The sequence below is a fragment of the Heptranchias perlo genome, chromosome 3, assembly GCF_035084215.1.
Source record: "Heptranchias perlo isolate sHepPer1 chromosome 3, sHepPer1.hap1, whole genome shotgun sequence".
Classification (NCBI taxonomy): Eukaryota; Metazoa; Chordata; class Chondrichthyes; order Hexanchiformes; family Hexanchidae; genus Heptranchias; species Heptranchias perlo.
The window spans coordinates 74424828-74441436 of NC_090327.1; the positions used below are offsets into that span (position 1 = coordinate 74424828).

Here is a 16609-nt window from a genome sequence, read left to right on the forward strand (position 1 = left end):
TATTTAAGAGTGGTAACCTGGTGCAGTTTTATTAATACAGTTGACAATGGGTTTATTACAATAAAAATATTTTTTAGTAAGAGTGTCTCATCCTCCACTTGTGAGTAACCTGATTTTAAAATCACTGAAAATGACTTAAAAGACTATTCTGAACCATTTACTACTTTCATTGGTGTACACTAGTCAGCTTTGTAGTAAAATAAATATTTGATATGTAAAAATGTTTAAGACACGCCTAAGAAAACTAGCTTAATTTGAAGACACTCCTCGAACGGCCGCAAATGAGCACAATTGGCGGAAACTTGCTTTCCTTAATATTTCGATCTGGGGGCGTGGCCACTTTTGTGGTGGGGCTGGTTTCGGGCACAAAAATTTTTGAACCAGCCCAAAAGATTGCTGAAACTCGATTTACGCCTGACGTAAATTGCGCTTGATTTTCCATGCAAAAACCTGCGCAATCTAGCAGAAACTCTACCCCAATGTGTTTAAAATACTAATTCAAGTTAATTCTACTTACCACACACTTGAAGTTAGGAATGATTGCATCCTTATAGGAGTACGGATATAGTAGCATTTGTGAATATGCATGGAATGAAATGTATGCTTTAATTTGTTTCTTATGTTTACGTAGGAAGGTTGCAACAGCCTTTACTTCTGGCTCAGATTCTGGCACAGGTCCACAGTATGTATCAGCACAAGGATGCAAGGAAGCACCTTCACCTAAAGAGTTAGAGAAAACTTTATAAGTGAAAGCTACAGAGAAAAATAGATACCTGGGAATGATGAAAAGACATTAACCTTATTGAGAAATTGTGATGATGCTATGAACCAAGGGTCAAACTTAAGTGGTTTATACTGTTAATTATACTGTTAATATGTGATTCATATCAATGAGTGCTAATTATATTCAGGTGGTGTGTGTCAATTGGGGATTCTCTTGTATCTTTTTATATGAGAGCTTATCTAGGGTGTGGTGTGTGTAAGGGGGATCTCTGTGAATAAAAGCTTGGAAGCATCCAAGTCCCGTCTCTAATATTCTATCCTTCACCACTTGGCTATCCAATTTATAACATATACCATGATTTGAACTTGTAGATGAGATTAAAACTTAGAAATCACTCCCATATGTCAGATATAAAAACACATCAATGCTAGAAATATAAATTAAAACAGAAAATGCTAGAAATGCACAGTATCTGGAAGAGAAAGATGGGTTACACTTAAAATGTTAACCTTTCATCAGCATTCACAGAGTTCCATTTTTTAAGTATCTACTAAGTTTGAGTGGAGAGATTTATTGCCTTTTTAGGCCCCTATTTGTTTTGTTGGTGGCAGGTGTTATGGCAGATATTGATGGCCAGAACGCTTCATGTTGTTGATGTATGATGATGTCCATACTGAAAGAATAATGATTGTGAAATTTACAGAAAATAAGATTAACAGGTAACTATTAAAATTGTAAGCAAATACATTTTGCATAAGCAAACAATGTTCTTTTATGAATTTCGTAATTGCATTAGTTTTACCCTTTCTTTTATCTTCCTTCTTGTACTCCACTTTTAGCTTTAAAACCTTTTACTTTTGATTTAAAGGGAAATATTTGAGAAGGGAATTATAGGCCAATTAACGTAACACCTGTGTTGGCAAAATTTGTCAAAATTTTACAGGATAGTCCTAACATTCTCACAGAATAAATGAGTGTTTTTTTTGGACTGTTGGGAATTTTATGCTGTTGCAGCAACTATTGGAAAATTGCAGACTTGGCTTAAAATTATGTCAACAATATTTTTTTTATGCATTCATCTCAGCATTAGATGGATTTTCCCTCTCATGCTCAAATAGCCTGCTGATACTGTAATAAAAATTGACATTTGGGTAGAGAACTCCAAAGATTCACAACCCTCAGTGAAGAAATTTTTCCTCATCTCAGTCCTAAATGGCTGACCTCTTACCTTGAGACTATGAGGGTAATTTTAACCCCCATGAAAATGTTGCGATTGCGACCTAAAAGAACAACTATTTTCAACTCCCACCCGCGCCCAACCCACCCGCCCTTGGGGGTTAAAATTACCCCCAATGGCCCCTAGTTCTAGACTCTCCAACCAGGGAAAACAGCCTCTCAGCATCTACCCTGTCAAGCCCTCTAAGAATTTTATACGTTTCAATGAGATCACCTCTCATTCATCTAAACTCCAGAGAATATAGGCCCATTTGTTTCAATCTCTCCTCATAGGACAACCCTCTCATCCCAGGAATCAATCTAGTGAACCTTCGTTGCACCCCCTCTAAGGCAAGTATATCCTTCCCTGGGTAAGACGACCAAAACTGTACAAAGTACTCCAGTTGTGGTCTCACCAAAGCCCTGTACAATTGTAGCAAGACTTCTTTACTCTTGTACCCCAACATACTATTTGCCTTCCTAATTGCTTGCTGTACCTGCAAGTTAACTTTCTGTGATTCGTGTACAAGGACACCCAAATCCCTCTGACTACCAACATTTACTAGTCTCTCACCTTTTAAAAATTATTCTGCTTTTCTATTTTTCCTACCAAAGTGGATAATTTCACATTTCCCCACATTATACGCCATCTGCCACCTTCTTGCCCACTCACTTAACCTGTCTATATCCCTTTGCAGACCCTGTGTCTTCCTCACAGCTTACTTTCCCACCTAGCTTTATATCGTCAGCAAACTAGGATACATTACACTTGGTCTCCTCATCTAAGTCATTGATATATATTGTAAACAGCTGAGGCCCAAGTACTGATCCTTGCGGCACCCCACTCGTCACAACCTACCAACCCAAAAATGACCCTTTTATTCCTTCTCTTTTTTAAAAATCAGTTAACCAATCCTCAATACATGCTAATATATTACCCCCAATCTCATAGCCCCTAACCTTGTGGAACATCTCTTGTGTGGCACCTTATCGAATGCTTTATGAAAATCCAAATATTACATTGACTGGTTCCACCTTATCTACCCTGCTAGTTACACCCTCAAAAAACTAAAAGATTTGTCAAACACAATGGGCTAGAAATTCGGCCGTCTAGCGCCCGTTGTTTCGGCGCTACACGGCCTCCCCAAGTGCCACTTTGGCTGCGCATGCACGTTTCCAGCGTGACGGATGCCGGACACCATCTTGGTATAGGTATTAGCGCATGCGCAAATACCGAACGCCGGATGCATGTAAAGTAAGGAGAAAATGGATACAATCAGTGTGCAACGCTGATTTAAAGTGATAGACACCATTTTGGGACCTAAGGCTCAACTCAATGCACAGTCTTAACCACGACCATCTGAACATGTCTTGGAGTGCCTGGAAGATCCCCACCAGCACTATTTAAAGGGACCATGCAGGATTTACAGGTTAGTTGCTGAATTATTGCTTCTGGCTGCCAATACATTTGTAACTGTTTCTGGAGGTCTCCTATACTTGAATACTAGGACGTGGGGACGTAGCCTAACATTTAGAGCCAGGACCTGCAGGAGTGAAGTTAGGAAACTTTGCTACACGCAAAAGGGTGGTAGAAGTTTGGAATGCTCTTCTGCAAACGGAAGCGGATGCCAGCTCAATTATGAATTCTAAATCTGAGATCGACAGATTTCTGTGAACCAAGGGTATTAAGAGATATGGGGCTAAGACGGGTGCATGGAGTTAGGTCACAGGTCCACCATGATCTCATTGAATGGTGGAAAAGGCTCGAGGTCCTAAATGCCACTGCCACTTGCTGCTTCCTGTTATGCGCCACCTTCTCCTGCAAGAAAGCAGAACATGTGTCTGGGTGATTATGCATCTGTCATGGTTGAATAGCTGCCAGTGTGTTTGGCCTGTGAGTGTAATGTGTAAGGGTGAGAGGAAGCATCTGATTAGAAGAGTTGAGTACTGATGGAAAGAGTTTGTTGGTAGGTGGGTGATGGGGAGTGTAGTGCATGGAGCAGTGGATGCGGCTAGTGGTGTAGTTGGTAGGAGATGTCACTTGACAGTTGACCTCACTCACCTTGACCACTTGTCTCAAAGCATTGAACTTCTTCCTGCAATGCATCCATGTTCATGATGCTGTGCGCCTGGCATTGATTGCGTCCCCCACTGTCTCTTGGGCATATGTTTGGAGGGCCTCTTGCCCCTCCCCCCCTTCTGTGGATATAGGATGTCCCTCCTTCTGTCCACCTCTTGCACCAAGGCCTCTAGTGCATCAGCAGAGAACCTTGTTGCACGCACTCTCGCAGGCCTGGTACAAACTCAGATCGGCAGATTGGTGAGGTCTGGCATACAGATTGGAGGATGTGGGATTTAGTAGCGTGTAACCTTTATTCAATGTTTTAACATAACTCATCAATTTGTAAACGTAGGGACGGGATTTGCATCTGTGTTTTACATGTGCAATGTCTGATCTCTGTTCAGACAGCAGACTGTTATTTTCAGCAAATAACAGGTACCAGCTACCTTTAAGAGATTTTAAGAGACAGCTTGCCTTTAAGAGATTGGGGCTCCCCTTGCGGGTGGAAAGTACAAATTGCACTGAATCGTCGTGACAACGCTGATTGAAGGTCAGTCCACAAGCTGGTTGAAAGTCTCGTCCTGCCTGCGCAGGAACACCGGGCGCAGGTTAATAGCGGATCAAACTACCCGTGCCTGGTTTTTAGGGTTATCCAATTTAACCCCTAATTTCCCTTTCATAAAACCGTATTGACTCTGCCTGATCATTTGATGATTTTCTAAGTGCCCTTTAATAATAGATACATCTTTAATAATAGATTCTAGCATTTTCTCTACTGCTGATGTCAGATTAACTGGCCTATAGTTCCCAGTTTTCTCTCTCCCTTGAATAGCGGGGTTACCTTTGCTACCTTCCAATCCACGGGGACCGTTCTAGAATCTAGGGAATTTTGGGAGATCAAAACCAATGCATCCACGATCTCTGCAGCCACCTCTTTTAGAATCGTAGGATGTAGGCCATCAGGTCCAGGGGATTTGTTGGCTTTTAGTTCCATTAATTTCTCCAGTACTTTTTCTTTACTAATCTTAATTACTTTAAGTTCCTCACTCTCATTGGACCCTTGATTCCCCACTATTTCCATTTTTTTTGTGTCTTCTACTGTGATGACAGGTACAAAATATTTATTTAATGTCTCTGTCATTTCCTTATTCCCCATTATAATTTCTCCTGTCTCTGCCTCTAAAGGGACCCACATTTATTTTCGCTAATCTCTTCCTTTTTACATAGTCGTAGAAGCTCTTAAAATCTGTTTTTATATTTCTTGCTAGTTTACTCTCATTAAATTTTCTCCCTCTTTCAATTTCTTGGTCATCCTTTACTGATTTCTAAAACCCTCCCAATCCTCGGGCTTACGTCTATTTTTGGCAACATTGTAAGCCACTTCTTTTAATCTAATACTATCCTTAACTTCTCTAGATAGCCATGGTTAGATCACTTTTCCCGTGGAGTTTTTATTCTTCAAGGGAATGTATATTCGTTGATAATTATGAATTATTTCTTTAAATGTTCACCATTGCTTATGTACCGTCATATCTTTTAATCTAATTTTCCAATCTACCTTAGCCAACTCGCCCCTCATACCTATGCAATTGGCTTTGTTTAAATTTAACACATAGATTCAATGTAGATTCACCAGGATGATGGCAGGGATGTCAAATTTCAGTTATGAGGATAGACTTGAGATACTGGAACTATTTCCAGGGGAGCAGAGAAGGCTAAGAGGAGAATTAATAGAGGTTTTTAAAATTATGAAGTGTTTTAATACAGTGCCTAAGGAAAGACTCTCATTTGGTTTGGGAGTTGTGAGAAGGAATCATCAATTTAAAGTTATCACTAAGAAAGTTAGGACAGAAGTTAGGAAAAATTCTTTATGCAGAGAGTATGGGGAGAGAGCAGAGCAATGGGATTAGTTTTGGATTGCTCTAGCAAAGAACCTGCATAGACCCAATGGCTTCCTTCTATGCTGTAAACCTCTATGGTCTTATTAGCTAATGATCTTTCAGTTTTCTGTTCTGATGAAGGGTTACACTGAAAACATTTCTTGAGCGGTGAGAGGCCAACTGAGTGAGATACTGACAGACTGAGTTTTTAACTGAAAGGAGGTAGAATTTTGGTCTGACCAGGAGTTTGGTGCTGAGAGAATGGGGCTGAATCTGCAAGACCAGGCAAGTAAATAATAATTAGTTCTAATTAATTAAGTCTAAATTAGAAGTATAGCAGTGGTAGGAACAGAAGCTAGGCTTGTGATATGTGTAACATATATTATGTAGAATGTCCTTGCTCAGCAAAGTTCCAGGAGGGGTACACACTCATGAAGTGTCAGAAAGGTGTGTTGCTCAAGCACAGTGATGCTGAGCTCGAGGACCAGCTGGTTACCCTTCACAACATACATGGGGAGGAAAGCTTTATAAAAGATACGTTCTAGAATGAGGTCACCCCACAAAAGAATACAGTAAAACAGTTAGGGAAGTGGATGATCACCGACAGGGAATGGAGGAGACAGGAGGAACTAGTAGAGGAAAACATTGTGGGTCTGGATTTGTCCAATAGGTATACAGTTTTCGATACCTGTGACTAGGAGAAGGACAGAGACTCAGGCGACAAAATGAAGAGCAACACCATGGCACTGTGGAGCAGCAGATTGTGCTTAACCAATGGAGAGCATTTGACCCTGTTCCACGTAAGACAATTATATATGGTTCTGGCCCATATAATAGAAGGCAAGGCATGACTGAATTAGTAACTGGTTGGTTGGTAAACAGTAGTGAGTAGAAATACATGGGATGTATCTGGGTGGCAGTTATTCAGTGGTGTGCCACGGGGGTCGGTGCTGGTACTGCTACTGTTTATAGTTTTTAAGTCAGTGATTTGGTGGAGGAATCATGTCCAAGGTGATTATCAATGTGCACAAAATGATTCAAAATAGGAAAAAGATCTTGAGGATTTGGTAGATGGGGTGCTAAAAGTATCAGCACAGTGTTCACAGGCAGTTAGGAAGCTGCATGTTGGTATGTATAGCTAGGAATGCAACTTAGAAGTCAAGAAAAGGTCATTTGAAAATTATATCTGGACTTTGAGATTGCATCTGGAGTACTGCTTGAAATTTTAATCTCCCTGTTTTAAAAAGGAGATTAAGTTATTGGAGAGATGCAAAGGAGGAATACTAAATTAATTCCAGAAATTAAGGAACAGAGCTATAAGATGATATTAGTTCCCTTGGGTTTTCTCTCTTGAAAAGAGAAGGCAGAGGTGTGATTTGATAGAAATATTTAAGATTATGAGGAGATTAGATCCAGTTTTTTTTGCTGTGTATGAAATGCAACGACAAGGGCCATAGGTTCAAATTAAAGATGACAAATGAAAATGGAAAATTCAGCAATTTTCCTTCAGTTAGAGGATGATAAACTTATGGAACAGACTACCAGCAAGAGTAGTGGAACAAGAAACTATGATGGGTTGAACAGAGGACTAGACAAATTCTTCCCAAACAGCATAGCATAGATAAATTCATAGTTATTAAATTTGGAAATGCATCTAGATAATGTGTGGGAAATTGAATGGGTAGGTTGAATGGACCAATGATCTACTCCTGAATGAAATTATTACTAAATTACTATGTCACATCGATCAGAGGAATTCTTCTCATAACATTTATAAATCAGACAGAAAAGAGAGATGGAACAATATTCCATTTTTGAACTTACTGCACCACTTGACTTTCCAATTACGGTTGGCATCAACTCCATGGCAATTGAAATGGGTACTATTAGAACGTGTCTTTCTCCAGAAACGATCCTAAACATAATGCAAAAATTGCACAGGTTTCAAATGACAATTATCAGAGTTCGACTTTCTAAATTACATCTCCTCTCTAATTGTAATGATTGATAAAACAATAGGTCACTTGCCAACACAGAGCCACGCGATCATTTTTTATTCACAGCTATACCCAAATTTTCTTTACATGACCATATAACAAAAGAACTTTACTAGCTCTTCGAATTTATAAAGTCATAGACCTCCACGAGTTTAAACTGTTTGCTTAAAAAGAGGGCACCAACAAAAACTATAATTGGAACTGATTTTTGGTGGACTTGCTTAAGAAAAAACACACTTCACTTACAATGAATCTACAGCACAGAAAGAGGCCATTCAGCCCAACAAGTCCATGTCGATGTTTATGCTTCACATGAGCCTCCTCCCTCCCTACTTCATCTAACCCGATCAGCATATCCTTCTTTTCCTTTCTCCTGCATGTGTTTATCTAGCTTTCCCTTAAATGCATCTATGCAAATCGTCTCAACTTCTCCTTGCGGTAGCGAGTTCCACATTCTAACCACTCTGGGTAAAAGAAAAGTGTCTCCTGAATTCCCCATTGATTTATCAGTGACTATCTTATATTTATGACCTCCTGTTTTGGACTCCCCCACAAGTGGAAACATCTTCTCCACATTGACCCTATCAAATCCTTTCATTGTCTTAAAGACCTCTATCAGTTCACCCCTCGACCTTCTCTTCTAAAGAGAAAAGAGCTCCAACCTGTTCAGCCTTTCCTGATAAATATATCCTCTCAGTTCTGGTATCATCCTTGTGAATCGTAACTTCTCTGCTTTTCAATTCTATCCCTCTAAAAATGAACATCAGTGCTTCATTTGGCTTTTTTATGGTCTTATTAACCTGCATCGCTACTTTTAGTGATTTGTGTATCTGTACCCCGAGAACCCTTTGCGCCTCTATCCCGTTTAGACTCTTATTATCCAAGCAGTATGTGGCCTCCTTATCCTTCCTACCAAAAAGCACCTCACTTATTTACATTGAAATTAATTTGCTAATTACTCATCCATTCTGCAAGTTTATTAATGTCTTCTTGCATTTTGAGGCATTCTCCCCTTGGGGGGGTTTAGTTAATACAATTTGGTGCCGTCCAAGCTGTGAGGAGGACACAAAGAGGCTGCAAAGGAATATAGGCAGGTTAAGTGAGTGGGCGAGAAGGTGGCAGATGGCGTATAATGTGGGAAAATGTGAAATTATCCACTTTGGTAGGAAGAATAGAAAAGCAGAATATTTTTTTTTAAAAAGGAGAGAGACTAAGAAATGTTGGTAGTCAGAGGGATTTGGGTGTCCTTGTACATGAATCACAGATAGTTAACATGCAGGTACAGTAAGCAATTAGTAAGACAAATGTTATGTTAGCCTTTACTGCAAGGGGGTTGGTGTATAAGAGTAAGGAGGTCTTGCTAAAATTTTATAGGGCTCTGGTGAGACCACACCTGTGTACTGTGTACAGTTTTGGTCTCCTTACCTAAGGATGTACTTGCCTTACAGGGGGTGCAACAAAGGTTTACTGGATCGATTCCTGGGATGAGAGGGTTGTCCTATGAGAAGAGATTGAGACGAATGGGCCTATATTCTCTGGAGTTTAGAAGAATGAGAGATGATCTCATTGAAACATATAAAATTCTTAGAGGGCTTGACAGGGTAGATGCTGAGAAGTTGTTTCCCCTAGCTGGAGAGTCTAGAAGTAGGGGTCATAGTCTCAAGATAAGAGGTCGACCATTTTGGACAGAGATGAGGGGTTGTGCATCTTTGGAATTCTCTATCCCATCTCCTGTGGATGCTCAGTCGTTGATTACATTCAAGATTGAGATCGATAGATTTTTGGACACTAAGGGAATCAAGGGATAAGGGGATAGGTTGGAAAAGTGAAGTTGAGAAAGATCAGCCATAATCTTATTGAATGGTGGAATAGGCTCAAGGGTCCGTATGGCCCACCACTGCTCCTATTTTCTATGTCTGCAAATTTTGAAATGGTTCTTCCATTCCCGAGACCAAATTGTTAATGAAAATTGTGAATAACAGTGGACCCAGCACATATCCCTGTTGAACACCACTTCCCACCTTTTGCGAGTCTGAGTAGCTACCCTTAATCCCTACTCTGTTTTGTAGCCAACCTGCTATCCATTCTGCTACCTGTCCCATGACTCCACATGCTCTGACCTTAATCATGAGTCTACAATTTTGAAAATCCAAATATATTACGTAAAATCATTGACAGTTACGGCACAGAAGGAGGCCATTCAACCCATCATGTCCATGCCAGCTGAAAAAGTTATCCAGCTTAATCCCACTTTCCAGTACTTGGTCTGTAGCCCTGTAGGTTACAGCACTTCAAGTGCACATCCAAGTACTTTTTAAAATGAGTTGAGGGTTTCTGCCTCTACCACCCTTTCAGGCAGCGAGTTCCAGACCCCCACCACCCTCTGTGTGAAAAAATTTCTTCTCAGCTCCCCTCTAATCCTTCTACCAATTACTTTAAATCTATACCACCTCTGCTAAGGTAAATAGGTCCTTCCTATCCACTCTATCTAGGCCCTTCATGATTTTATACATGATTAAATCACCCCTCAGCCTCCTCTGTTCCAATGAAAACAACCCCAGCCTATCCAATCTTTCCTCATAGCTAAAATTCTCCAGTCCCGGCAACATCCTCGTAAATCTCCTCTGGACCCTCTCTAGTGCAATCACATCTTTCCTGTAATGTGGTGACCAGAACTCTACTGCATTACCCTTATCTACACTTTGTTACTTCTTCAAAGAATTCAGTAATGTTAGTCAAACATACGAATTAAGAGCAGGAGCAGGTAATTTGGCCCCTCGAGCCTGCTCTGCCATTTGATAAGATCATGGCTGATCTGACTCTTGTCCCCTCAGGATCTTATGTTTCAATAAGATCACCTCTCATTCTTCTAAACTCCAGTGTATACAGGCCCAACTTGTCCAACCTTTCCTCATAAGATAACCCCCTCATCCCAGGAATCAGTCGAGTGAACCTTCTCTGAACCACCTCCAAAGCAATTATCTCCTTTCTTAAATAAGGAGACCGAAACTGCACACAGTATTCTAGATGTGGTCTCACCAATGCCCTGTACAACTGTAGCAAAACATCTCTACTTTTATATTCCATTCTCCTTGCAATAAATGACAACATTCCATTTGCCTTCCTAATCACTTGCTGTACCTGCATACTAACTTTTTGTGATTCATGTACTAGGACACCCAGATCCCTCTGTACCTCAGAGTTCTGCAATCTCTCTCCATTTAAATAATATACTGCTTTTCTATTCCTCCTGCCAAAGTGGACAAGTTCACATTTTCCCACATTATACCCCACCTGCCAAATTTTTGCCCTCTCACTTAACCTATCTATATCCCTTTGCAGACTCCTTATGTCCTCTTCACAACTTACTTTCCCACCTACCTTTGTCTCATCAGCAAATTTAGCAACCATGCATTCGGTCCCTTCATCCAAGTCATTGAAATAGATTGTAAATAGTTGAGGGCCAAGTACTGATCCCTGTGGCACTCCACTCGTTACATCTTGCCAACCTGAAAATGACCCATTTATGCCTACTCTCCGTTTCCTGTTAGCTAACCATCCTTTATCCATGCTAATATGTTACCCATGACACCATGAGCTCTTATTTTGTGTATTAGCCTTTGATGTGGCACCCTGTCAAATGCCTTCTGGAAATCCAAGTACATCACATCCACAGGATCCCCTTTATCCACATTGCTTGTTACTTCCTCAAAGAACTCTAATAAATTAGTCAAACACAATTTCCCTTTCATAAAGCCGTGTTGACTCTACCTGATTACATTGAGATTTTCTAAGTGCCCTGCATTAACCTCCTAAATAATAGATTCTAGCATTTTCCCTTTGACAGATGTTAAGCTAACTGACCTGTGGTTTCCTGCTTTTTGTCTCCTTCCTTTCTTGAATAGAGGAGTTACATTTGTTATTTTCCAATCTGATGGGACCCTTCCAGAATCTAGGGAATTTTGGAAAGTAGTACCAATGCATCTACTACCTCTGCAGCCACTTCTTTTAAGACCCCAGGATGAAGTCCGTCAGGACCTGGGGACTTGTCAGCTTTTAGTTCTAATATTTTTTTCAGAACCCTTTCCCTGGTGATTGTAAATGTTTTAGGTTCCTCCCTCCCTTTCACCTCTTGATTCACAATTATTTCTGGCATGTTATTTGTATCCTCTACACTGAAGACGGACGCAAAATATCTGTTCAATTCATCCGCTATTTCCTTATTCTCCATTATTAATTCCCGAGACTCACTCTCTAGAGGACCAATGCTCACTTTACTTACTCTTTTCCTTTTTAAATCCCTGTAGAAACTCTTACTTCTGTTTTTATATTTCTAGCTAGCTTTCTCTCGTACACTAATTTCTCCCTCCTTATGATTCTTTTCGTCATTCTGTGCTGTTTTTTATATTCTGTCCAATCTTCTGACCTGCCACTAATCTTCGCGGAATTGTATGCTTTTTCTTTCAATTGAAACAATCTTTAACTTCCTTAGTTAGCCACTGATGGTACATCCTTCCCCTAGAGTCTTTCTTTCTCACTGGAATGCATCTTTGCTGAGTGTTATGAAATATCTCATTAAATGTCTGCCACTGTATCTCTACTGACCTATCCCTTAACCTAAGTTCCCAGTTCACTTTTGGCAGCTCTGTCTTCATGCCCTCATAATTGCCCTTATTTAAGTTTAAAACACTAGTCTTTGACTTACTCTTCTCGCCCTCAAACTGAATGTGAAATTCAATCATATTGTGATCACTGCTACCTAGAGGCTCCTTTACAATGATATATTTAATTAATCCTGTCTCATTACACATTACCAGATCTAGAATAGCCTGTTCTCTGGTTGGCTCTAGAATGTGCTGCTTTAAGAAACTGTCCTGAAAGCACTCTATGAACTCATCTTCCAGGCTACATTTGCCAATCAGATTCTTCCAATCTATATGTAGATTAAAATCACCATGATTATCGCTGTTCCTTTCTCAAAACCCCCATTATTTCTTCCTGTATTTCCTCTCCTACAATATGGTTACTGTAAGGGGGCCTATAAACTACTCCCACAAGTGACTTCTTGCCTTTACTATTTCACATCTCTACCCAAACTGATTCTACATCTTGGTCTTTAGAACTAAGGTCATTTCTCTCCATTATACTCATGTCATCCTTAATTAACAGAGCTTCCCCTCCACCTTTTCCTAGCTTCCTGTCCTTCCGAAATATCAAGTACCCATGGATATTCAGGTTCCAGCCATGTCTCTGTAATGGCTATCAGATCGTACATATTTATTTCTATTTAAGCTATCAATTCATCCATTTTGTTACGAATGCTACACGCATTCAGATACAAAGCCTTTAGTGCTGTCCTTTTACTATTTTTGCAACCTCTAGTCTTATCTGCTGGCGCACTCTTAAGATTGCATGCTCTGTCCCTTCCTGCCACCCTCTGATTATCATTTCCCTTATTGCTACCTTGCTCTCTTGCCTTGTCTTCTTTCTTTAATTTATCACATCTTCCCTTACTTGATCCATCGGCCCCACTATTTAGTTTAAAGCCCTTTCTACCGCCCTAGTTATACGATTCACCAGAACACTGGCCCCAGCACGGTTCAGATGAAGCCCGTCCCAACAGTACAGCTGTCACTTTCCCCAGTACTGGTGCCAGTGCCCCATGAATCGAAACCCATTTCTCCCACATCAATCTTTGAGCCAAGAATTTAACTCTAATCTTATTGACCCTATGCCAATTTGCTCGTGGCTCAGGTAATAATCCAATGATTATTACCCTTGAGATTCTGCTTTTCAATTTAGCCCCTAGCTGCTCATACTCTCTAAGCAGAACCTCTTCTCTCATCCTACCTATGTCATTGGTACCTACGTGGACCACAACAACTGGATCCTCCCCCTCCCACTGCAAGTTCCTCTCCAGCCCAGAGCAGATGTCCCGAATCCTGGCACCGGGCAGGCAACACAGCCTTCTGGACTCTCGTTCTCAGCTGCAGAGAACTGTGTCTATCCTCCTGACTATACTATCCCCTACTACCACTACATTCCTACTAACTCCCCCTGCTTGAATGGCTTCCTGTACCATGGTGCCACGGTCAGTTTGCTCATCCACCCTGTAGCCGCCGCTTTCGTCCATACAAGCTGCAAGCACCTCAAACCAGTTGGACAATTGCAAAGGCTGTGGCTCCTCCACTTATACCTTCTCGATCCCCTTACCTGCCTCGCTCGCAGTCACACCCTCCTGACCCTGACCAATTTAGACGACTTTATCCTAAGGGGTGTGACCGCCTCCTGGAACCGAATGTCCAGGTATTTTTCCCCCTCCCTGATGTGTCGCAGTGTCTGCAGCTCGGCCTCCAGCTCAACGACTCTGAGCCGAAGCTCCTCAGGCTGCAGACACTTACTACAGACGTGTTTGCCCTGGATCACACTGGTCGTCCAGGAGCTCCCACATTTTGCAGTCATTGCACATCACCTGCCCTGCCATCTTTATTATGTGTTAATTAATTTATTATTATTATTAATTAAATTTATAATTTATAAACCCAACTACTCCCAATAAGCTTTACAAGTGCCAGTAAAGCTTCTACTACTACTAAAACCTTACAATTACTAAGTTACACTTGTTTTGAAAGTTAAATGAGTCAAATACTCACCAACCAATCACTTACGTGTTTCCCTGTGACATCAAACTTGGGTTTTTCTCAGAACCTGGTGGGTGGGTTCTGACTGGCAGCGACTGGACTCCCGTTTTCTCTGCATTGTTTATATCCCCGCTCTGGTTTCACTCTTTCCCACCACTCGCTGACTGAATCCCGCTTTCTCCGGACTGTTTATATCCCCGCTCTGGTCTTGCTCTTGCCCGCCGCTCGCCGACTGAACTCCCGTTTTCTCTGCGCTGTTTATATCCCCACTCTGGTCTCGTTCTTTCCCACCGCTTGCCGACTTTCCCTTCTGGAATCAGTGCTGACTATTCTATTATATTTTCGTTTTCTAGATGTTTTTCTATTACATCTACGAGTAAAGATTCCATTATCTTTCCTATCGCCGATGTTAAGCCAACTGGTCTATAGTTCCCTGCACTTGTTCTACCTCCCATTTTAAATGCAACAACATTAGCTGTCTGCCAGTTCTCTGGCACTATTCCCTTTTCTAATGAATTTTTATATAGTGCCTCTTCTATCTCTTCCCTAACTTCTTTTAATATGCGTGGATGCAATCCATCTGAACCAAGGGTTTTATCCTCTCTTAGTTTGATTAGTTTATCAATTATCTCCCCCACTTTCTATCTTAAATGTCTTTTATATCTTTTTTGATCTTTTCTTCTATTGTCATGTCCACCCTGGTAAATACCGCGGCAAAGTAACTATTCAAATTTTCTGCCATCTCCCTGTCATTACCTGTGAATTTATCTTGAGCATCCATTAGTGGCCCTATCCCTATCCTGATTTTTCTATTGTTATTTATGTATCTGTAGAATACTTTACTATTTCTTTTTATATTCCTTGATAATTTCATTTCGCAGTTCCTCTTTGCTTTCCTAATTGTTTTTTTGACTTCCTCCCTAGCCTCTACATATTCCCTTTTGTCATCCTCTCCTTTATTGTCTACGTATTTAGAGTATGTATTTTTCTTCAATTTCAATTTTACCCTAATCTCTTTATTCATCCGTGGTGTTTCATTATTGACTAGTTTGTTCTTTTTTTTCCCTTTGAGAGGAATGTATGTCTCCTGAACTCTATTGATCACCGTTTTAAATATTTCCCACTGCTGTTCGAGCACTTTGTCTGTCAATTTTTTTCCACTTACCTTCCCTAGTTCCATTCTTACCCTCTCAAAATTAGCTTTTTTTCCCCAATCTGTTACTTAAATCTTTGTCTTACTTATGTCTTTCTCAATCATTATTTTAAACCTTATTATGTTATGATCACTATTGCCTAGATGTTCCCCTACGTTTACTTATCTGTTCTGATTCATTTCCCATTACTAGATCCAGCAATGATTCCTCTCTTGTTGGGCTTCTCACATACTGGAAGGAATTCTGTACACACTGTAAAAACTCCATTCTCCTTTCCCTTCCTCTTCTTGCCGGTTTATTTGGGGGGGTATTTGAAATCTCCCATGATTACTATTCGATGTTTTTTACTCATTTCATAGATTTGCCTGCATATATCTTACTTCACTATTAGGTGGTCTATAGAATATACCTAGTAACATGATCAATCCCTTCTTATCCTTTGTCGCAATCCATATGGATTCTGTTTCTATGTTATTACTGATGTCCCTTTTTTCTATTGCCACTATGTTGTCTCTAATTAGTACAGCTATCCCCCCCTTCCTTTCCCATCCTTTCTAAATACCTTATATCCTGCAATATTTAACTGCCAGTCCTGTTCTTTATGTAGCCATGTTTCAGTTATCCCTACTACATCTGGCTCCTCACTATGAATTATTGCCTCCAGTTCCCTCATTTTGTTTCAGATGCTGTGCACATTGCTGTACAGGCAATTTAATTTGTTTTTATTAATTGTTCCCCTCACTTTATCTTAACAGTCATTTTGTGCTTATTTGCACATTTGAACTATTTATTCCCTGACTGATTATGCTACCCTTATTCCTTACCTTGATCTGACCTTTACTCTCATCTCCTATTTCTTTTATCTTCAGACTTATGTTATTTTCACCAGATCCTTCCCCTCATCTTACTAGTTAAAAGTCCTATCCACAGCCCTAT

The 16609-nt window shown here is 40.4% G+C and overlaps 1 protein-coding gene across 1 annotated transcript in view; it reads right to left on the reverse strand.

Moving 5' to 3' along the window:
- Positions 1-16609, reverse strand: part of cpa6 (carboxypeptidase A6) — a 79851-nt gene that overhangs the window by 14551 nt on the left and 48691 nt on the right. The window contains exons 8-9 of the mRNA XM_067977132.1: positions 7706-7796; positions 518-720 (exon numbers count right to left, since the gene is read on the reverse strand). Of these exons, the coding sequence (XP_067833233.1) occupies positions 518-720; positions 7706-7796 (294 nt within the window). The remainder of the gene's footprint in view (positions 1-517; positions 721-7705; positions 7797-16609) is intronic.